This window comes from Bacillus rossius, chromosome 11 (genome assembly GCF_032445375.1).
Source record: "Bacillus rossius redtenbacheri isolate Brsri chromosome 11, Brsri_v3, whole genome shotgun sequence".
Lineage (NCBI taxonomy): Eukaryota > Metazoa > Arthropoda > Insecta > Phasmatodea > Bacillidae > Bacillus > Bacillus rossius.
The window spans coordinates 41238885-41263466 of NC_086338.1; the positions used below are offsets into that span (position 1 = coordinate 41238885).

At 36.1% G+C, this 24582-nt stretch overlaps 1 protein-coding gene across 3 annotated transcripts in view; it reads right to left on the reverse strand.

Annotated features, from left to right (window-relative positions):
- Positions 1-1590: 1590 nt before the first annotated feature.
- The window catches only part of LOC134536865 (complexin), a 1123559-nt gene continuing 1100567 nt past the window's right edge, over positions 1591-24582 (reverse strand). For all 3 annotated transcript variants that reach the window (XM_063376912.1, XM_063376913.1, XM_063376914.1), the window contains 2 exons: positions 20356-20488; positions 1591-6967 (listed from right to left, as the gene is read on the reverse strand). In XM_063376912.1, the coding sequence (XP_063232982.1) occupies positions 6894-6967; positions 20356-20488 (207 nt within the window). In that variant the 3' untranslated portion in view covers positions 1591-6893. The remainder of the gene's footprint in view (positions 6968-20355; positions 20489-24582) is intronic.

The following is a 24582-nucleotide window of genomic DNA, read 5'->3' on the forward strand; positions in this document are numbered from 1 at the left end:
CGGTATATAAGAATAAACATCAAGAATACTGATTTATTTTCATTATTAATTAAAATTTATTTTGTATATTTTACTAAATTAAATAATTTTGTACACATGTTTATATTAATTCTTTATATAGTTACGCTCACCACTGACTCTGTAATGCCAAAGATATGTATACCTTAAAAAAAAATGTCTCATGAAACACAAATATTAGCCTATTGCATACAGATGTATATAATATATAAAATGGAAGTGTAACAATATGGTAACATTTTAAATACAGCTACATAAGTGGAACTTGCCTTAGTTATTATATTAAAGTGTTTGTTATATTCCTCACTTTTGAATGGGCACCTAGGTGCCTAACAAATAACTATGCTTATTATTACTAAAAAGCTCTAAATGAAAAATGGAAAAAATGTTATAATTTTTTGAAAATTATATGTTTGCATCATTGAGCATCCTTTGATTATATTTAAAATTTTGTATTTATGCTCTTTCAAAAATCTTTGTTTTTTTATAAATATGCTTATATCTTTTAAATTTATTCTTTAATTGATAAACTGTTGGTATTTTGGTCTTTTATGTATAAATGTTTACATGCCTAAAAGTGTTGTTGACAGATTAGCTTTTTTGTAGTTATGTATGCCTTTGGAATTTTAATATTATATTCTTCTCTTGTAGCCACTTGATTTCTTGCTGCTAAAATTATCGTAAATAACATAGATGCATTTAATATATACAATTGTTTGTCAAATATTTTTTCTAATTTCATATGTGTACGTAATAAATATAAATAAGAAATAAGTTTAATTTGCACCATGTTAAAAGTAATTGAAATTTTAATAATAATCTCGTGTAGGTTTATTAAATAAAAGTGTATGTTATATTCATATTTTTTTCAATGGCCGCCTTAGGCGCCTTACAACCTCGGTATGTCATAGTGGCTATTGCATTATCGGCCATTTTAAACTTTGAAGCAGCATTTGGTTTGATACTCAAGGAATCAAAAATTGTTTGAATCGTTGATATAGCGTTGCAGTTAAAGGAGTATTGGATTATAACATTGAACATTGATTCAATATTGTCCAGAAACCTTGCAGTAATGTTATATTAACTTAGGAATAAATTTTCAAAAATTCAGCAAAGCGTAACCATGACATTGTAATAATTTTTTAATGTTATATGAGTTACGTAATGATTAGTCATATGAATTTAAAGTTTCTTTGAAGTCAAAGTTAACATTTCATGTCATGCTATGCAGCTATGCAAATGAAAGTTACAGACGAGTGAACACTAAATTGTAATATAAAGTATCTGCAACACTTGGCTACTGGACTACATATTCGAACCATCACCTCCAAGCTACATGAGTATAAAACATGAACGTGTGCTATCACCAAAGACCAAGTAAATGTTGGCAGTTGATCTTTCAAGGCACTGAACTTTATATTCTTACCTGTGTTGTATGCAGAAAATGGCACGTGATCTACTTGGCATATCTTTGTACCCTTCGATGCATTTTGTGGTGACACAGTCCTGTGAAATATAACTTCTCATGAAGGTATAGAGGTATCATGCAAAAAAAGAATCACAGCGTGAGGATAGGTATTAGTAATTATATTTTACTTCTGTCGATGAACATGACCCAATTATACAAAATGAGAACACATTTACTCCACATGAATTCTGATTTTCTCCACAAAGAATAAAACAAGAAAAAGTTTCTGTTAAAATAACAATGAACGAGGCACTAACTAACGACTACGGTTAAAAAAAGTTAACATCAAAATCTACAGTAGGGTACTAATTTTACTCTCGTATTATTCTATGAAACACAACAAACTGTTGTACCGAACGGATATATTTTAAATAATATACTTGTATTTACAAACCGCTTATTTCTGTGAATTTTTTTATTTCAATACAGAACTTTAGGCAAAAAGGTTTCACAAAAAGGACACCAAAAGGTACGATCTATCACAATTTTTCCACACGAAGTGTGGCGGAGAAGGTTATCAAAAGGAAAGGGTTTGGTTAAGTTTCATGATTATTTTATTTTTAAAACATCATATAATTCATTTTCTCAGTCTACCTCAATACATATTTTTTTGGAACACACGGACGATGCTTCATCGACCTGTTAAGGCTGGACAGACCTCCATCATTGAAGCCGACACTTTCAACTACGTGCTGCTGCAGTTAAACAAAGAAATTCAAGTGTTATTATGAGACATATTAAAGATTTAATAAAGTAAATGATAATATGTCAATTAATTCAATGTTTAAACGTTTATTCAGGCCAAGGGACCTTATTTCTGCATACACCAACATTTTTATGAAAGTTAGATAATTTGGAGGGCAAAGATGTTAAACAACAGATTTTATATAACTAACGTAATCATCGCTTTAAATGGTTTAAAAAATTTTGTAGATAGAAATTCAGGTTAATTTTCAAGGTTGTTTGAGGATACCTTCAAATTTATACTCTAGTAATTTTAAGTAATGAATATAATTTCAAAATTTAATTCACAACCTTAGAGCTACACAAATACAATATAGTTCCAGCTATTCAATAAGATATTATGCTAATGTACAAGTACATTACAAAAATGCATTAATGTTGTACAATTATATTCAATTTAACGAGCATCTGGCTTGCGATCTGCTTAATCACCTCCGCTTTGAAATGTGTCTTGGGCGTTAATGATGGAGTCCCCTCTCCATACAGTATTGGAAAGGTTCAGTTTATCCTGGCCATAAAAGAAGCGGATTCTGTTCGATTCGCGTTGCTTACGGTGGCCAGACATAAATGGATTAAGGAAAAAACTGAAAGATTAAAAGGTTTCATAAACATAGTAATTAAAAATTAATATTAATTTAATACGTTTTAAATCAAAATTAAATAATCAGATTTAAGTATTGGCATTGTTTACTGAATTTTATGAAGAGCTCTTCAAAAATTTCTTGTAATTAATTCAAAAAATTATAAAACAAAAAAAATATTGTTGCAAAAATTTATAACATAAAAATGTGGCAAATTACTTTCTAAAGGTGCACGTAAAGCTCACAGAACTCATCCACTTAACCAGAATATAATGAACCTTTGTATAAGACACCACGAGACCAGAGAAGATAGACCACAGAGAATATTAACAGCCGATTCAAGGCATTCTAAATGCCTTTAAATGTCCTAAGTTAACAATGCACATGTTATCAACAGGAGTTTGTGTTTATAAGCTAACATTAGCAGTGCCTATACTTCATAGTGTCACAGTCACTAACTAGTTAACAATACAGCCACAATTCGCTGTAGGTGTGTCGGGACTATTTACTTAGAAAAATTACCCAGTAATAGGTAAAAACACCACACAACAATTAAAAAAATATTTACAGTGTCTTCGAACATCAAAAACCATAACAAACAATCAATTCCTAAATATATGTACAAATATAAAAAAAACATTTATCTCAAATTTACATTTTAAAAGAATTTTTTTTCCTAAAAAAGAGAACGTGGCACATTCATATTTCATTCCTACAGTGATATAATTTCTGTGATATGACAAGCCCTGGTAAAATAAGAACCTTTGTGAGTCACAGTTAGTGAGATGACTTCTATATGACCAGTATTTCTATTTAAGTGTCTCTTTCGAACCTTGAAACAACGTTAAAGTGAGATAGTTCACAGTGTTCGTCGGCTATTGCTGCCCCACTCTAAGACACTGAAGTGACAACTGGATATAAATACCACGAATGACAACTACTTTCAGTACGAAAAATTGTGTGCCAGAGAATAGTTTAGATGATGTAGACAAAACACATAAGATCACAGACTGAATTTACCAGTACATCATGAATTACAGCTACAAAGAAAACCCCTTAAAGACAAGTCATTTAACACGCCCTGTAAAGAACCCAAAAAAGTTTCCTACAGAAGAGTACAATTCAAAAAATTACCATGATTAACTATGTTGTGTAAACATTCTAAAATGCATGTATACAATTTTCTTACATAAACTATGAAAATGATTACAAGAAAGACACTTATGCAATTACGACAAGGTGATCAACAGTGGTCTAGCATCCTCGTGGTCTTAAAACATGGGCCATGGTCAAATCGATTTCACCCAAATTCCAAGATATTTATTTGCTACACTGATATCTAACAGCTACAATCTAATAGCTAGCAAGGAATTAACATATAGCTCAGGCAAATATATGTGTAGATAGATAATTAGGTATACTGTGAAAAGATAATGTCAATGATTTTACAACTAGTAGTGTATCACAACAGCCATGAATTAAAACTTTTGCACAAAACTCAACAATGCGTAAAATATACTCTATAATTATATTCAACATACTATAACTATTATACACACAATAAATTGAATATATGCAGGATTCATACATAACTGTTTATAATAATATTAATTTAATAAATCAACGTTTAATTTTTTCTACTCATGTCATTACAGGTATTAATACTGGTGATGATTAATTCATACCCTAGACTCCTAAGAATATCTTCGAATCGGTTTCATTTTTCTCAAATAACTCCAAATAGCTTAATTACTGCAATTCACATTTAATGGTGATATAAGGTACGTGATTTGTTAGACTGTATAATATTATGTTACAATAATGCTGGGACATACATATACACATAAGCAATTGTTAATAGCTGACGGAATAGTGAAAGTAATTTAATTTGTCGAGAAGTAAACAATATTGCTAAATTCTTCATCAGTGCTTGAAAAATATTCACTGAAGGTTGAATTAAAACTGAGTGAAGATTCGAATTAGCAACAGTTAAAATTAAAATATTATAAAAATACATATGTGTCAATTTATTTCTACGAAATACTGGCCGATATCTCGTACCCTAATGATATCTGTTCTTAAAATCTTCTTCATAAAGCATAAAAATACAAAATGTGACTACCATCATTTTCAGAATAAAAATTTACACGGTACTTTTTGAATGACTATTTATATCAACAAAGAGGAGAGTTTGCTAAAAATATTTCTTTCCAGTTGCAGCAATTGACATTGTTGGATCAAATTACACACTTAAAACCATTTATATAAAACTCTCCCCTGCACTGTCAAATAATGTTTCAATATACGTTAATAGAATATACATTAACTATACCTTAACATGATAAGCAACACATTTCTGTTTGAAAAAAAAGTATTATTTGTATACAAAGAAAAAATTAACAAATACCTCAAACAGTGACAAAATTTCTGAATTAGTGGAAAATATTGAAATTATTCCTTCATAACTACACAAACTCTCTCTGAGTGTCGTGAACAGTATGAAGAAGTTTTCTGAAAACAGTATGAAGGAAAACGCAAGTAAACGGCATGTTTGACAACAAGAGACAAGCACTATACCAGTTTGCAATAAACAACAATAAATACATTGAAATAATGGCTTGGAAACAGCGCACACGACAGCCAATAACAAGTTGGACAGAACAAACAGGAGTTCAGAGGAAAAGGAAGAAGAAATTACACAAAATTTGTCAGGTTGGCACTCTCTTACACATTGGGTGTCACAGAAATCACGTAGCTTGAACATGCGTCAAATTATTCATTGATTAGTTGTTCATCACTTCAAAACTGCGGAAGCTATTTGAGACGAAAAACACCCATTTAGCACGAGAGCGCCACCTTATCCTACAACTAACATCCATGATCTCAACTCTCTCTGAACGGTTGACAACACAGAGAAAGTTGAAGCAGCGTATTGGAAAAAAATGACTGAAAGGTTAGAATCACATCGAGATATCGAGGAGATACGCAGGCATGGCAACAAGTCTCAGGAAACGAAGAGAGTGTGAAGGAATTTGGATGATAACCAACACCATGGTGACAAAGAAATTTTCACTATGCTACCGTTTTATTCCTAGTTAATTCATTTTCAACACTTTGTTATTCGGCGGGGGTTTATCTACAAAGAGCATCATTTTACAAAAGTTTAATTCGACTTGCGTCTACTAACAACATTTTTTTTTGGGAAGGTAAAAAATCAACATCTAACAATAAAACAAATATTTTGGGCAGTGGAAAGTATATACAACAGAAATTCACTAGCTAAACACACATGTTTTATAATTATGTATTTACTTTTGCTTCCAGAACATTTGCCGGCAATTGGCAGCAGTGCCAAGGCTATGCTATGTTACCGCGCCATTTGTTAGTATACAAGAGCTTTTCCACAGCTGTGGAATCAACAACCATTCTGAAGTCTTAAATCTTGTTTTGACCTGACACCAATCTTTCATGTCATCATAAAATAGGTCTCTTCACACTTTCCTCTCTTCATCCGACAAATAATAACTGTGACATATATCTACACCATGTTTATGTGCTGAAATTCGCTACGTATAAGCAACCTCCAAAATAAAATATGTTGTAAATTAGTGTTATGCAGTCTTATAAGCAAAGCAATAATTACATTTAACAATCAGAAACTTAACAGTAAAAACAGTTTAGTGATAATCTTCAAATAATATCATTGATATACGAGGATAAACCTAAATCAGATTTTCTTCTTCTTTCTCACCTGCTCCATCTAACTTCTTCATTATCAGCAACGTAATTATTCGTGGTCTACATTTTGTTTCTCTCATAGCACTACATAACTACCAGCATCATAAGCGTTGTTAATATGCTAGAATATTTAATTAATTTACATTTTTCATTTATAATTTGCATACACTATTTATTGTAGTTGGTCACTACCAGTATCGCAGTCTCTTGTTAATCAACAAAAATTTACAAAACAATGAAAATGATTAATTTTTTTTTTCGGGAGCCCTGTTAAACACAGGGTTTAGTCTGTAGCCTATTGTTGTTTTCGTCTACCAACAGGGTTGCCAGCAATTACCAGATATTCACTGAAGAACACATTTACTCTCAATCTGGGCCTTGATTTCGTTCACTTGCGTTTCTATAGAGTTTTTCAACTCTGAAATAAAAAACACAATCAGCAACACACACACAGAGACACTTTTAAGTCATGGAATTACAAGTCGCTGCTGAAGCCTAACTTTTTAACGGTGAGGAATCATTAATTAAAAAAACTAGTTATAAAATAGAAATACTAATGACTGCAAAATGCATTAAAACTCAAAAATACATTCTTACTTACTATTTAACTTTATGTATTAAAATTCCAACTCAAACAAAAGGTAAACCAAATGCATTGAACTATCGAAGGTTCTTGGACAGGTGGTGGCAGACAGTGATTTTCTGTTCGTATTCTTAAATACGGGAAAATCTGTTTTTGACAATAGCTAATATGGTAGTTTCTCTTAACTGGAACAATTTTTATAACATGTAAAATATACATGTAGTGAAGCAACACATCTTACATTATGCTTGATGTATCAGTCTGCTGCTATGTCCATGAAAAAAAAAAAGTGATCAAAACACTAGTGACAATTATACTTCTTATAAATATAGAGGGAACATGTCAATTTGGTTTTCATAAGACTTGTGTCTTTTAAACCACCCACTAAATAATAATAATAATAAATAATGCTTATTAATATAAAGCAAGCATAATGTTAGAAAATGAGCTCAAGAAAAAAAAAGAATCAATATTTATACTGTACAAAAAAATCGAAAACAAATCTTGAAAATGGAATTAAATTATTGTAGGCAACAAAGCATTTCCAAAATTAAAAAAAAGGAAATATGTGTAAAATTATGCATCAAAAAGACTGAAGTTCTTGAGAAAAAAAAAAGAAAAAAAAACTGAAGTTGGGTTGTTATTAAAGCCGACAAGTGCGCTAGCCATATAACAATGATGACGTACAGGTAGACCACATGCGCAAGCTGCGCATCAAAACAAAGTGACCACAAGGCGTATTTTCCAACACAATAACAAAAAAATCTGTGTCATGGCGTACGCGTTGGCACACTGTTTAGGTTGTGAAACCTATAAGCAATTTCTACGCCGAGTTTCAATATTTCACGACGAAAATTAATAAATTTTGCAGTAAGTCAAGTAACAAGTTTACATTAAACATTTTCAACCAATGCACGTGTCCGTTTAAGTCGAGGAGATAGAAAGTTAGTAAGTTATTGTGTGTAATGTTTGCTATTTTAATATTTTTAGAAGTCTGAATGAGAAAATCCCCACCCTCTCTCATTTTTCTCTAGATAGAAAATATTTTTTTTATAAATAAGTTTGACGTTAGTTCTTTATTCATCGAGGCTCGCTTTATGACATTATTACTACTATTATTAAGATTTTTTAAGCTAAAACAAACTCCTAGCATTAGCCTTTTTGCAGCTTATGCTAACTAAATGCTAATCAGAATGACTTCAACTTTACAACAAGCACCCACTTCATGAACTATAACCAAATATTGTAGAAAACAATATGATATAGGAAACTCAGGCCCGCTATCATGAGCGAGGCACGAGACATATTAATACAGCGATCCTAACGGTGCGAGCTGTAAGCATGCATACATGCGAAAATTTAAATTTGTTTACGCAAGATTCTACCCATTGCCCACCTCTATGATTTGTCTGCTGGAATTCTGGAGGGAAGCCTTCTTTTCACAGACGAGAGAGCCAAACTCCCGATCGTGCATCTTCGGTTTTTTTTTTGTTCATTGTAAATAAATATGGCGGTGTTGATAAAAGGATACTAATGGTCAATTAGGTTAGGTTAGCCACATTATAAATAATTTAAAACTGTGGACGGTTTATTTGGTTAGGATAGCTACATTAAAGATACGGAAAAAAAGCATGAACTTCGGGGAACTTCGGGTTTTGGCTCTCTCGTCTGTGAAAAGAAGGCTTCCCAATTCTGGAAGCTTACGCTTCACCAAGTATTGTAGTAGAAGCCACAAAGAATGCAATTATTTGTTTATAACCCATTTACGCATCAAATAGCAATGGAAGTGAAACAAAAACTTAAAAACCTCGCACAAACAACATTGTTTACAGCGATAAGTACAGCTCATGCCACCAGAATCGCTGCCATCACTTGTATCGCGGATTTTATACGACTTTCCTATATTGTCCGCCTAGAATATTTCCGCTGTTAAATTGAGATTAGTATAAAAGTAAAAAAAAAAGAGCAACATTTACACGAACTGAATTGGACAGTCGTATAGGGAAATCTCAAGTCAATGATGGAGCCATGCGAAGGACGCAAGAACCGGTATTCGTCATCATTTACTCTGTGGCGAGAGCACCCTGGCGGCGAACAACAACCAAAAAAACAACAATAACAACAAACATAACCCTGTTTCGAGTGAGAGAATAAAAGCGCTGCAAGCATCGGTTAGAAAGCACTGCGAAGCAAGCCGCGCTGGTCAGACACCTGCGCTCCCATATTACCCTGGCGAAGCGGCCGCTACCGTACAGCATACAACAAACAACTTCCTACCGCCAGGGAATATCGAGTTTGAGGGGGGGCGCACATGTGAGCACCAGGGCGGCCGGTAACTGAGGGTGGAGAGGGGGAGAGAGGGGGAGGGAGAAAGGGATTGGGGAGAAGGAAGGGGTGAGAGGAGGTGGAGCCCGGGCGCCTCTTACTTAAAGGGCTGTGCGACATATCGACATGTCTACATGTCGATAGGTCGAACCTAGATCGAAGGCTTTCGTGGCCAGAGTCAATGAACTAATTCTCGGCTTCTGGGTCGAGGCCTCGTCTGCCCGACGTTTCGGCAATTTTGTTGCAGCCATCTTTCAAGGGCGATTGGGGTCAACCCAGAAGCCAAAAGAGTAGGTCGATATCATTTTTAGTTCTTGGTCCCGACGTACCAAAGGGGCGGTATCCTAAAGGCGCCTTTTTTTAAATTTTATTTTGAAAGCCATCACCGTCATCTTTCGAGACCAACACGTCGAACTTTCATCGACGTCGACATGGATGTCGCACAGACCCAACAGCCGTACACACTCAGCTATCGAGAAGGACCACTCGCGTGTTAGCGGCAGGGCAGGGCTTCTTTTAGACGAGCCAACGTGCTGAGCGAGTCCTTCAGTAGGTACTCGCCAGAGACGCGTAGCAAATTCATGTGTTCTCATGTTGCAAATACAATAATTATAAACTGAAACTCGGCCATGAAATTTAAAGTAGAATTCTTTAAAATAATGCCGAGAGTGATAAATATACCGAAATTGTTTTCAACTACATTTCTGGTCGCGAATCACACGTAGTTTCCGCACACGCCACTAGAATTCGCTGCCGGAACAGCTATGTCGACTATAGAATCATTCAATTTGCAGACAGAAATTTTAAATTGTAAGTAATGAAACGGCTCCGATAAAAGCGTAAAGACTTGGAAAAAAATACTAAACCCTGGCTACTAACTTGATTTTCGACAAGGAACTTTGTTTAAATACCAGCCATCTAGTTGAAATTCACTGAACAGTTAATACTATAGAGTTTCCCATTGTATTTGTGAACTTTGGTTAGCGAAGTCCGCCACAGATGATAGCACCATGGTTGTTCCTTGACTTCCATCACATTCATGAAATTACTCTCATAAAATGCCGTACACATAATTCCAAAATGTTACCCATGAAAAAAAAAAACTAACTAAACCCATGTGCCCACAAACCTTACCCAGAATGACCTACACTGGTTTGGAATGTTATGTACACGAATCATGTTGTTGCTGGTTCGGGCCTTGTAAACCTATTACAGAACTGGTATTTTGTCTGTCCTCTGATATTTTTTTTTTATCTCAGTGGAAGTGTGCATGTTCTGGGCTGTTCAACTCTATTATGCAGGTGAAGAAAATGTTATAATGTTCCATGGTAAAGCAAAGGAAATCTTTAGAGCCGGAGATAGTAAATTTCCATATGCCGTACTGACCGCAAAAGCAAGAACACATGAGAATATTGTGAGCACAAGGTAAGTAAAGGACACAGAAAGCCTTATAAACAACAACCATCACATCGTATTTAATGACATTTGTTTAAAGTCGGTTCAAGCTATCCCTCACGTGCAAAGAAATTTTCCAAAAGATTCTGGTTCGCATGATGAGAAAGTAAATTATTGTAACTACATAGAAAATGATGATCTAACTCTGTATTCATCAACGATGTAATATTTTTTACTGAAGTATTCCTGAAACTTTGGAGGTGTTGTTTTGTAAAATAACTACTGGATACTGAGCTGTTTTAAACTGCAAGTTGTGTGTCTCTTGACTTTCCCTGAATTGGGCATCACTTTGGAATATGTTTACCTTATCGTCACTTGAAATATCGTCACTTCAATTGTGAACCACCAATATAATACAAATTTCCTTTCTCGCAAAATAACTTACTTTTGAATAAGACAGAGTTTTCGTCAATGTATATTTTCCTTATCCCTTACATGACCAAAAGTCAAGAAACTTGTGGTAAATAGGATCCAACTAACGTGATTACTCTCGCACATTTCTCGAGTGTTGACTTCCTCCGACACCCAAGAAAAACAGGACTTCCAGGATTTTAGCAAGTTCTGAACTACTGCGATTCAGTCTCAGGACTCAATGTACATTCGTAATACCAGAAATTTATATTTAAAAAATCAATCCTCGCGGTTGATGTCAGGAGATGAGTCGTCTGCTCGATCCCAGAGGGCAAGACCATCTCAAGTCACCAGGAACAAGAAACATGAGCGAAGAGGTTTGAAAATGGAGCAGCATAAGAAGAACGCTCACACAGAGGGAAACGAGAGAATGCTTACACCGAAAAGGCCCACATGTTCGGTCATAGAAAAAAAAAAAAAACCTGTTGCAAGCTGCAGCCCAGACTTTCCGAAAGATAGACGGGTCATATTTCCATCAGGTGCTTAGCATACAAACACTTAAAGTCTGGAAAGAACTGGGGACTTACTCCATTGCAAAGAATGTACAAACAACACACGTACGTACTTTATAACTCACTATTTGCTTTTCTTTAATCATGTTAGGTCGACGATATACAATGAAATTCTACAACATACTGAAGTTCTTGGCAGAAGGGAATACTGATTGGAAATTATAATCGAACTGTTGTATGGGATATAGAATATAAGTGATGATCGTGTGAGGAAGGACGATACTAAAAAAAAAAAAAAAAAAAAAAATTGACAAAAAAAACCGAAATGATTACGAATCTTCAAGAAAGTTCATACAGTACAACTTGATGGATTGTTACAAGTAGTTTATCGACTGTAATTAGGTGTCAAGAGTAAGTTTTAACTTTAACGTCTCTTAAACATGTGTTAATTGTATATTTTAAGAATTATTATTTAGCAATTGTTTATTTATTTTTTACCGGAAGAAGTTCTTTTACTTTAGGATCTAACCTGAAGCCCTGCCCAATACAACATACAGGTCTACGCTACCCAAATTCCAAACGAATACCTCTTACGCTGGAATCACAATAGAGCGACGGGTTGGACGCGAATGTTTTCCTAACCGATCACGTGTGACACATCTGTGAAGTCAGCGTGACTAAAGTGGCGGGCGTGACTTCACCATTTAAAAAAATCATAATTTTTTTATCCATTTACACTCCGTTACGGGCTCGACGGTACTGAAACGATCGTCACAATCTAGTTTCCAAATGTAGGTCGGACCGGTATTTTTTTTACACGTATTTCTTTAAGGTTTTTAATACTAAAATTTTACACTTTGAATCAATGAAATGTGTTCGTACACAGTTATATATATATTTTTTCGAAATAAATGTCAAGTTCGAAAAAACGCATTTCTATCAAATATCGAGATTAAAACCAAACCATATAAACAATGATTTGCTGTCGTTTGGTGCACAGCTAATGGATATATACACACACAGTTTTACTTCGACCTCAGTGAAATTTTGCGGACTTGACTTTGAAAACAAGAGACTTAATTACTGTCTACATGATATTTTGGTAATTCTTGAAGACATTTTTACACACTTGACGCGCACAAAATAAGAGGGAGATGACTATGTATGTGAAAAAAAAAAATAACGTCTGCTTGGTTGTTTGTTTTTTTCCATCTGAATACTTTTACAAAACCTACAGTTCAGGCTGACCTTTGAAAAAAAAAGAGCCAGGTCGCTCGGTCCTGTCGCGCGCAATTGTGATTCTTGCGTTACCTGAACGCCCGCCAGGGGGACGCGCCAGCCACATGCAGTAAGTAGGCCTACGTCATGCAATCCAAACGCCGCTTGTGTTCAGTTCCAAACCTCCGGGGGTCTCAACTCGTTACTCTTTACTCGCCGGCCGACAGCGAGTGGTCCTTCAGTGTGGGTGGAGCTGCAAGGGGTGGTAGAGGGGGTGAAGATACGAGGGCGCCCGGGCTCAGAAGGGTCAAAAAAAAAAAGGGGGGGGGGGGGGAGGCCCTCGCGAGCTGCAACCTCGGCGGGGGCGAAGTCTTCGGCGACGACGGCAGAGAAGCGACTCTGATGACCCGGCACGTGTGACCAAGAGACACGCCCTTTCCAATGCCCCTCGTCACACTGTCAATATTGTGGACCGGCACTAAAACGGAAAATTTATATGAGTAAATATATATAGGTATATATATGTATTGTTGAAATCATAAATAATGAAGTAATCACTAGAGACCTGTAAAATTCGCGGATTCATTTCGCGATAGGATAGAGTCCAAATACTTTTGACATTATTTTGCTTCAGTGATTGGGCCGCAGTTTATCTGAAGGACTCTGGGCCAATGAAAAATCTTTAACAGAAGAATTAGCGAATCACGATCATTCCAGTCAACAGGTGTTACGGTCGGTAACCAATCAGCAGATGTAATTTGCACGAGTGCATAGAGGATCACGGAGTCCATCCTTTAGGGATTTGAAATCGCGAATTTTACAGGTCTCTAGTAATCACATATATAAAATATGAATAATGTTTATATAATGGAAATACTACCCTTAAACCAAATTTTAAAAGAAAGTAGCGGTTAAATATAATATTATACAGAACGAAGAACTTGGAAAAGAAAATTCCTTCTTGCATACCCCTCGGGGTTCATATCAAGAGGGAAAAAGTTATACAGAATAGGATTAGTTGTCCAAATGTTTTGTCTCCAGACTACACTTGGGAACAGAGCTGGAGGTGTAAACACTGGACGGAAAATGGTCTCCAGGAAGTCACCACCGTGGTGGACGTGCCAGACGACGACCTCAGCCGGCAGATTCGGGGGTTCCGATGGAACTTCACTCGGACCAGGGACCTCAATTCCGAATCTGCTGTGTTCCAGGAGGAGTGTCGGGAACTGGGCTGAAGACAACTGGGTACCACAGACTTCACATCCACCAGTCCGACGCGTGCGGTGGCAAGTTTCAAACAGGATCAGGATCCTAGAGGAGCGCCTTGCCAAGGTTGTGGCTGACCACCAGCAGGATCAAGTTATTCCCGATGGCATACCACTCTAAAAAAAAAAAAAATTGTACTTTTACAAGGGAAATTCTTGGAAACCCTGTTGCCAAGGATATTTCTTGAAAAACTACAAGGCAGAGCCTTGCAAAATCGCACATGGTACAAAGCTCTGCCTTGTAGTTTTACAAGTAATATCCTTGGCAACAGGGTTTCCAAGGATTTTCCTTGTAAAATATACAAAAATTTCTTTCAGTGAGGGCTTCCACTCATGACTCGACTAGACTGGACAGGAGTTTAGGCTACCCTGTGACATAATATTTGAACAGACAGCCTCAAATCATTCTAAATCATGTCACACTATAAAAATATTGTTTTGGGTCTGAGATTACTCAAAATTATTAATCTCATTTTGAAACTTAATAAACGCATCAACGTGTCGGATGAAATTTTTTTAACTTATTCAGTTATTTGTGCATTTCGAAATTTTTCAAACATGTATGAATTTAACTCACAATGATATTCGTTACATAATAAAATAGTGTTCAGTGATTTTTTTTAAAGTTATATAAACATAGTTTCCTTTTAAAGCATACAATTATTTCGCATATGACATTCATCCGACTTTAATCGCCCATTTGTTCTCCGCCATTTTAAATATTCTTTGTGACGGAAACCGACGTCATTTCCGTTTTCACTTGACACGATTTTGATTGGCTAATTGCATCCAACATACTATAGAAACCCGTCCTTTATGGAAAAAAATCAAATATTTGTTGGAAACTCAAGTCATCCAACTTGTCAAGCATGACTACGCAAGTGACGTTTTCGTTGATGTCATAACCCTCCAACTCTGTTAGACACAACATATTTTTTGAAGGTGTAGGAAACCAAAGTTTGACAGTGTGACAGGGCCCTTCGTCGGATTATCGAACTTAAACATAATTTTAACGGAAAATACCAAATATGAAAATATGAAACTTAACTCACAAGAATGCAGGAAAACACTGCACTGAAATGAGAACCGACAGTAACGATAAACACAGAAGTAAAATGCTGGCAGCGCAGTAAGGCTGAGTACACAATAAAACAACGAGTGAGGGTAACAGTAGGTGGTAAGCACATTTTTGACAGCCATGTGTTTGAACCTACTGACTCCCAACAGCACATAGGATGGGAAAGAAATTAATATATTTCATTTCTGTTACGGCAACGGGCATTCGATAAAACAAGTAGAGTGCCATTTTTGGCGAGATTTGAGAACTGTTTGTGTTTATCAACCATATCGTAGCAAGAAGATGCCGAGATATTACCGAACTCAGGCAATTCCTGCTTTCAGAACAAACAAATACAGTTACTTTGTAAAAGTCACTAGCAATTAAATTAAATACAAAAACTAAAGATAACTTTTTATTGGTTAAGAATTGAAAAATATTAATTTTACATGACCCCAACTTTGGTCGCAAGCTACTGGTAAGATGTTCCGGGAAAACCATTTGGTAGTTAATATCGTTACTTACTAACACTACCAAAAATGTCGGGTACATCGCGGAATTTCATTGCTAACATTTACACCAAGACTTCAATAATTGATAACCAGTATCACACAGATTGTGTGCGCATGGCCTGCTATGCACTCGCTATATATATTTTTTAAAAGTGTGAACCCAGCTTTATGCGACTTGGCGTCCAAGGTCAGCAACGGCAATGCACTGTGCCGAACCACCAGAATGCCGGATCGAAGAACTTCCGCCGTACTTTTTTTTGCAGAGATTCGAAGAGCAACCATCGACTTGCGGGCCCGTGCCTTACCTTGGAAGACGTTCGTCGCTGCTGACGTAACACCCACAGACTACCTCCTGAAAGTACTCTAGCACGACCGCTGTTAGTTCAGTTCGGGACCACAAGGTCGGTATTCCAAGACGTTCAGGGTAAGACAGCAAGTAAGCACTTCACTAGCACCGTTAACCTAACTCGGCGGGCCGTATTCCAGAACGCGTCCAAAACCGAATCCCAGCAAGGGAACAGATCGGCAACGGTTTTTTTATAAACGGTGGCCCTGCGCGAGGCTAGAAGAAACTGGTTTTAAACGCATTCTAGCGGATGTTTCGCAACCAAAGTTACAATTGTTACGGTAAAAAATACTAGGTATAGCAGCACCACCCTACAAAAATAAAACTGCATAATTTTATCAAGTACATTTTAAGTTTCCATTATTTATTATTATGACCATTAAAGCGTAGTTTCGCTACCATAAAGTTTAATTTGGCACACCAACACGCCTGGTACATTTGCCAGTGTTTTAACGAAAGTGACTATATACGAGTTAAAGGCGTCAGATGCGGGTCCCGCCCACTGGACGAAATCAACAAAAAAAAAAAAAAAAAAAAAGTGAGCTCTGCGCACGCTCGGCATTTGGGCAACAGGTCGACAATGAATAGGAAACAGAAATCCGTTCCCCAAATTTTAAGGGAATGGTCGTGTCCTATCGTGAACTAGCGATACGGCTAGGTTACCAGGAGTAGAATATGCAACGTCTTAACCCTTGTTTTTGTGTCTTGGAACACCGACCTGAGTCACCAAACTGCCAGGCCTGTTGGGACCCAGGACAGGACTTCGCAACTATTCTGCGGAAGGCAGAAGTGAGCCACTGCAGAATCATAATACCTAGTGCACTCCAGTCACTCCAGGGACATCAAAACCCCTTACCCTCCCCCGAGTGGGGTGAATGCCGGTGAATTTCTAACGGGACACGGTATTGTAGATCATTTGTCTCTCAAGCATTGGCGGCTACAGGAAAACTTTTCTGGAGACGGCATTTTACGAGTCGTATATTGGATTTGGAATATTTACAAATTCGTGGTCTCAAAATACTGAAATTTAAATACTCTGGTAAAATTAGGATGAAACACAAGAATTGATGTATTTAATCAAATCTAAAAATACCCTCTAAAATAAAATAAAAATATAAATTCGGGCTCAAGAGAGACTGTCGTCTCTAATTTCCTCCCCCCTTTGACCTTTTTATTCTCACTCTCTGGAGCGCACATTCTCTGAAGATATTCTTTGCTTGCGTCATGGCTGTTTCTGCAAGCGGTTAAACGCGACAGTTATACCCTCAGACCGATGTGGGTTATCCTCGGAGCTCCCTCGTCTTATCCTCTTTCTTCTTCTTTCCTCTTTCCTCTTTCCACTTTCTTCACTCATGACACGTCACTCATTCCGTCCGGCCCTAGGGGTTTGTGCAAGGGATTGCTAGAGCAAAAAAAAAAAAAAAAGGAATGAAAAAAATTACTGTGGTTAGATTAGAGAAATTAAATATTTAGAAGTGTAAATATGTCTCCGTGAATAGGAAACAAGAATACTAGTAGAGACAATTGGTTAAAATATTCAAAACCCGAAGAGGAAAAAAAATGCCTGAACGCAAGCACCAAGTGACTAAAAAAACAACTAAAATAGTTGATTTACTTATAAGGAATTGATTATGTAGGATTACGTTGACTGGTTCTAGTTAGTAGTAAAATAATAACTGAGCAGTGGAAATCATTATTGGTGTACTGATTAACTTGACTGAGATATTTTTTTCCATAGCCATCGAAAATATACATGGGCAAAAAAAAAAAATATATATATACCTACTTAATGGAAGTCATTACTGATGATACTGATTTGAAGATACATTTGACGCTGTAGAATATTAAGATGTACAATTTATGGCGGTTATGCTAAGTTATGCTATTTGTACAAGTCATTAGTTTGCGGAGTGGTTTGGTGCTGGAGTCTAGTGCATCTGGGATATTTAGATTGGCTTATGATGACGACAGCAAATATTCGTGTAATTACCAAAAGAGAAGAAGACGAGGAGCTCAGTGAACAGCCATGAGGCTCTACAACTCACGAGCGCTTTCGCATTGTAAGTTCATCGTTACAGCCATCGACATACATATTTATTTATTTATTTATTTATTTATTTATTTATTTTTCGTCTTTCCATAACGCAGTTTAAGAATGAAACCAACACCAGACTTACAAGAGCGAAAATTTAATTCCTCTGTGGCTCACCCTCGTTCGTGATTTCACAAACACACCAGAAATAAAGAAACTAAACTATTTTGTTACAATCACGTTTTTATTAAATCTGGTTTCTTGTCCGTCTGTTCGGCACAGATTTTGCAATCGATTTCAAACTAACATCCCGATGAGCTAGCGAACTAAAAAACTTCAAACATATCTCAGAACTGGATAAAAATGCAATATTAACTCGCTTTCTTATCTGTCGGTTTGTTTGGTACAAATTTTGCAAGCCTGTCTGTTCGTCTGTTCGGTAAAAATTTTGCAATCGATTTTAAAGTGGATGACAATTCACTTTCATGTCTGTTTGTTTGTTTGCTCGTTACAAATTTGTTTGGTTTTGTTTACCAAGGCCTCCGGATTCGTTGCGTTAGGCTACGAGCAGAACAGTACAGTGTTGCGGGTTGCATAATGCAGCACCTGCAGGCGTTGCCTACATCACCGACTGCTACAGTCAAGACGTTTAAAATCGATTGCAAAAATTTTACACACATACATCTAAAAATCAAAAAATAATAACCAATAAAAAATATATACCACGTTTTAAAAACGGACTTAAAAGTTTAAAACAATTTTTCCTAGCCCCATACAGATTCCTAAGCCACTACAGATTGGTGACAGTGAAATTTTAATACCTGTTAAAACCCTTGTAAGATTTAAAACGGAAAACGTGGGGAGCATAGATAATAGTAAGGAGTGTAGGAAGTAACTACCGTTGATAAAAGACGTTCATATCTTTTGCAGTTCAATAACATTGTTACTTACTCAGATGAACAAGCCATGCATCAATTTTCTATCGCATGCACCCCACAGTTTTCTTTTTAAATCTTACAAATATTTTCATAGGCATTCAAAAATTCACAATCAAAAATTTTCAGGACAATTTTTAATTAGGTTAGGAATCTGTATGGGGCTTTTAAAATCTGCTTTGGGGCTAAGAGAAATGATTTTTTTTACTTTTTAGTCCGTTTTGAAAACGGGTATGTTAAAAAAAAAAATAATTATTTTATTTTATTTTGGTGTGCTTTGGTTTGTCTAAATTGCATTAATTTCGAACGAGAAAACGTAGACTGTAAGTAAAGACGAAATAATTCACACGCATAAAACTAATTCCATAGCAGCATTAAAGGCAGCTGGAGTAAACGTAAGGTAATTATGTACGATCACCGGACGATAAAATCGTGGGGAATCGTGCGAAATGTTTGGCAACGAAAAAAAAAAAATGGTAGGGGAAAAACAGAAAAATTACCGCGACTGACTTAACGGTTTTCTTCAGCATTCGCGAAGTTTATAGGACGTCACGACTGTGTATCCTATCGTTGCTAAAAGGATGGCTGGAACCATTTCGCACACCGAGTACAAGGCCACATGATATATATAAAAAAAGGGGTTCAGGCTAATATCTTTAACTAAGCCTGGCGGTAACGAAGGACTCAAGAGCAGAGGCTCACACACACACACCTCACCCTTTCAGATGGAGCTCACAGGCTGCAGTGGCGTGTGCGGGGTGTATTCAAGGGAGGGGCACGCAAAATATTTTTTATTTTTAAATCATAGCTCTTTCCCAGTTAACATTACACTATCTTTTTTTTTTAATTTTCTTCAGAAAATATAACACTATACTTTATTTTTATTAATAATTTAAATTTGAAACTTGTTGTAGATAAAATAGTTAAAAAAAATTTTTTCCTTGCATTGGCTCGGTAAGTAATTAAAGGCGCAACTCCTCTTGAAACACACCCTCTGCCAGGATCTACTGCACTCTACACTCAACTCTACACACGTGGCAACACCGCAGGGGCGCCAAGTCGATGGTTGCAACCGCGCATCTCTCTCCTCCTACTTCCCCCCCCCCCCCCCCCCACGCAGCTCGTCCGAGGCCGAGGGGATGGGAGGGGTTGGTTTGTTCCGTCGCCTGCGTTGCGTAGCGTAGCGTCGCGTTGCGTTTACTGAACCTGTCTTACTCGTTAACTCGTCCTCTTCCTCGGCTTCCGCCTCGCGCGCCAGCTCCTCCGGGGTCTTCTTCTTCCGCATGAGCGGGTTCGGCTCCTCCTGGGCCATCGCCGCGGGCAGCTCCTCTCGCTTCTTTATGTTGTACTGCGAACACAAGGCCGCGCGCCGCCGTCAGCCGCCTGCTCATAGCTCTAGCTCCGCCGCGCAGTCCCGCGGCACCGCACACAACACAAGGGGACGCACCACAACGGGAAGCCTACAACTCGCGTAGTTTCGGTTCCCTGCAAGAATTTCCCGAAGATTTCCGAAGTTTTGCGCGTTTTCGGTACACCAACGCCACTTCAGCCGCTGAATCAGAAGTTTCCCCAATGAAAAACAAGCATGTTGTGACTGACCTGACCTAAACCTAACCCCTTCGCTTCTTTTTTTTTTTTTTTTTTAAATTTCAATTTTTCGAGAGAAATCCGAAGTTGCACGAACGTGGCAGGGAACCGAAACTACGTTGAGTTGTAGGCTACCGCACCACAACGCCGAACGTACAATAACGCCGAGATGCCGAAATTGACCGCAACGCCGACGGATAGAAAACTGCTGTGTACCACAACGCCGAAATACACTAACCCCGAAAAAAAAAATGCCATTTGCAGGACTGGCACAAAGGGTGTAGGTTAGGTAAGGTTAGCACACAAATTCATTCAGTTGTTTTTCGGCGTTACTGTATTTCCGCGTTGTGGTACACAGCAGTTTTCTAGCTGTCGGCGGCGTTGCGGTCAATTTGGCATTTCGGCGTTATGGTATTCGGCGTTATTGTACGTTCGGCGTTGTGGTAACGACCCAAAACAACACTTGCGTGAACGCAGCAGACACAGATACTCGACGCTAGCAGATCTGAATTCATTTTTTTTTTTTCATACGAGGGATATTCGTAAAGTAAGGCCCGTATGGTCGTTAAAAAAAAAAAAAAAAGAATTCACGCGGGAAACAGTTTTTATTCGCAGTTTAAGCTTACTTTATATCTAGTTCACATTTTCACGTAATCGAAATTCAGCTACAAGCACACCGTTCGCAACGCTGCACCAGTTTCTGTAACCCCTCTGCGTAGAATTTTGACGCCTAAGGAACTAAACAAGTTGGCAATCGTAGTTTATGTAATGTTAACTATGAATGTTGACTCACGTTTTTTTTTAAATCAACAGAAATAAAGCCCTTTTCGTTAAAAAAAAAAAAAAAAAAAATGGTAACCATAATTTTTCGACTCGGGTACGGAGATCGCGTAAACGTTTTCCGGAGATGTTTACTGAGCGCCTGTACTTAGGCTACACGCATCGCGTATTTATTTTTTATTTATTTATAGTTACGTTCCGTCGACCATGAATGAGCAATTGCTCAATGGTGTAGAACATGTCAGTATATACAATACAATACAAAATAAAAAATAAATCCATAACATAGTAAGATAAAAGTTGTAAACAATATCATGATTATATACACATATCACAATTAAAAGGATAGAGCATACATGTATTGTACACATATAATATTAAGGTGTCCGTACACAAAGATATTTTATACATAAACACACAAATATACACATAACATAACTATTATATATATATATATACATATATATATATATATATATACAATTCAGATGTTAACACACAAGTTATGATTATCAATACAATTTAAAAATTCATCAACAGAATAAAATGTTTTTGAGATGAGATATTCTTTTAATTTATATTAAAAATTTTTACTTTTACTTTTACATAGTTGTTTTAAAGTTAATGGAAGATTATTAAATAACTTCAAAGCAGTATTATATATGCCTTTCTGCTGTAAAGTAGTTCTTGCCCGAGTTATATGCAAGTCATCACATTTTTTAGTTTCGTATGGATGTATTGCTGAATTTGGCTTAAAAATATTCAGATTTTTATTTAAAAACACTAAAACTGAAAAGATATATTGACTTGGCAATGGGAGAATACATAGTTTATTAAAAAGTGGTTTGCATGAATCTCTTTGCTTGCTATTACAAATAATCCTTATGGTTTTTTTTTGTATTATAAAGACTTTAATAGCTTCCGAGCTATTTCCCCATGAAATTATACCATATTGCATTAGTGAGTGAAAATACCCGAAGTACATTAATTTCATAACCTCAACATCAACTTTCCCAACCATACAGCGAAGAGCAAAACATGCAGATGTTAGTTTATTACATAATACCTCTATGTTCTTTTTCCAATTAATTTTTTCATCAATTATTAATCCCAGAAATTTCGCATAATGAGACTGATGTAGATTTTTATTTAAACAAGAAATATTAATATCTTCATACATTTGGTTTCTTGTTATGAAGTTAACAAAATTTGTTTTATCAAAATTTAAAGTTAATTTATTAGACTTAAACCAAGAAATCATTAGTTTGAGTACATTTTCAGATTCCTCAATTAACTGGGTGCGAGACAAATTTTGTATTATGATACTAGTATCATCTGCAAACAGAATAGCAGAAGCTCTTACATCAAGCATATGTGGTAAGTCATTAACATAAAAAAGAAAGAGCAAGGGACCTAATACCGATCCTTGAGGCACACCATGCTCTATACATCCTGAGCGAGAGACAAACTTTTTATTGGAACAGGTATCCACTAACATTACACTTTGTTGTCTGTAGTATAAATATGAGATTAGAAGTTTTTGAAGCTGACCAACAATACCATAAAAATCCAATTTTTTAATCAATATACTATGATTGACACAGTCAAAGGCTTTTGCTAGGTCACAAAATATACTAACTACATGAAGTTTATTATCTAATGCTGTTTGGATAGTATTTACAAGGTTGAATATAGCTTCGTCAATAGATTTTTTCTTCCTAAAGCCAAACTGTGATGATGTTAATATTTGATATTGGTCTAAGTGATCAAGTAATCTCCTATAGATGACTTTTTCAAGGATCTTAGAAAATGTAGTCAATAACGAAATTGGCCTATAGTTTTCGATATTAGTTTTCTCACCTTTCTTATGTAATGGAATAATTACAGCGTATTTCATCCTATCAGGGAAGGTACCTGTAATTAAACAGATATTGCAAATTAAACTGAGAGGCTTAGATAATTGATCAGAACACTGCTTGATTATTTTACTACTAAGCTCATCATAACCATGAGAAGTTTTTGATTTCATGTTTTTTATGATTAAACTTATTTCATGAGGAGTTACAAGGGAAAATTGAATTTTAGGAAATTTTTTGGAAAAAGCATTTTGGACAAACTCTAAAGGGTCGTGAGAGGATTGAAGATTAGTTACTAAGTGATTTGCAACATTTAAAAAATGTTTATTGAAAGCATTAGAAATATCAACTGGGTTTTCAATAGTAGATTCTTGATGCCTATGGCCAAGGCGTCCATTCTATTTCCAGGCGGCGAACTTCTATGCAGAAGAGTTAAATAAACTGGTGCAGCGTTACGAGAAATGCTTGAAACTGAATGGCGATTATATGAAAATGTTAAGTATTTATACTGACACTGCGAATAAAAACGTTTTCTCGCGAGTTTACCTATTTTTTTTTAATGACCAAACGGACCTTACTTTACGAATATCCCTCGTAGTTTGTACTTTAATGTATTAGAGTCTCGCTAATCCGGAACAGATGGGACTAAACCCTGTTTGAATCACAAAATGTCCGGATTAAACGGAAAATGCCATAAAATGCAAGTAATACAAGTTTTATATCTGCGAAACTATGAAAAAAGATGTTTAACTCTCATAAATACAACATCCCACGGGTTAGTTTTAGATTTAATACTAATGTATTCGTAGACCTAAGTTTTTAACCTACGAACTGATGTGGTAAGTTATTAACAACACAAAAAAATCTTTAAAATTATATTATTTATAATCTTGTCCGGGTTAACCGGATGTTCCGGGCGAGCAGAACTATACGGTACGTAACAATGTAAAGAAAATGACGTTATGAATAGATTCTGGAAACTTAGTTCACGAAACAAAAATTTAAAAGGTAAAAATTTTCAACACCATAGTCCATTTCATTTATTTATTGCATATTATTTTATTTATGACCATTGGGATTTTCATTTTGTATTAGAGAATTTAATTCCAAGTACTCTGATTCAATTTCGAGATTAGTATTAGAAAAAAATTGAGATTTGACACATTAATAATTATGATTAGTAATATTTTCCCGAGGTATAGGGCAAAAACAAAACTTC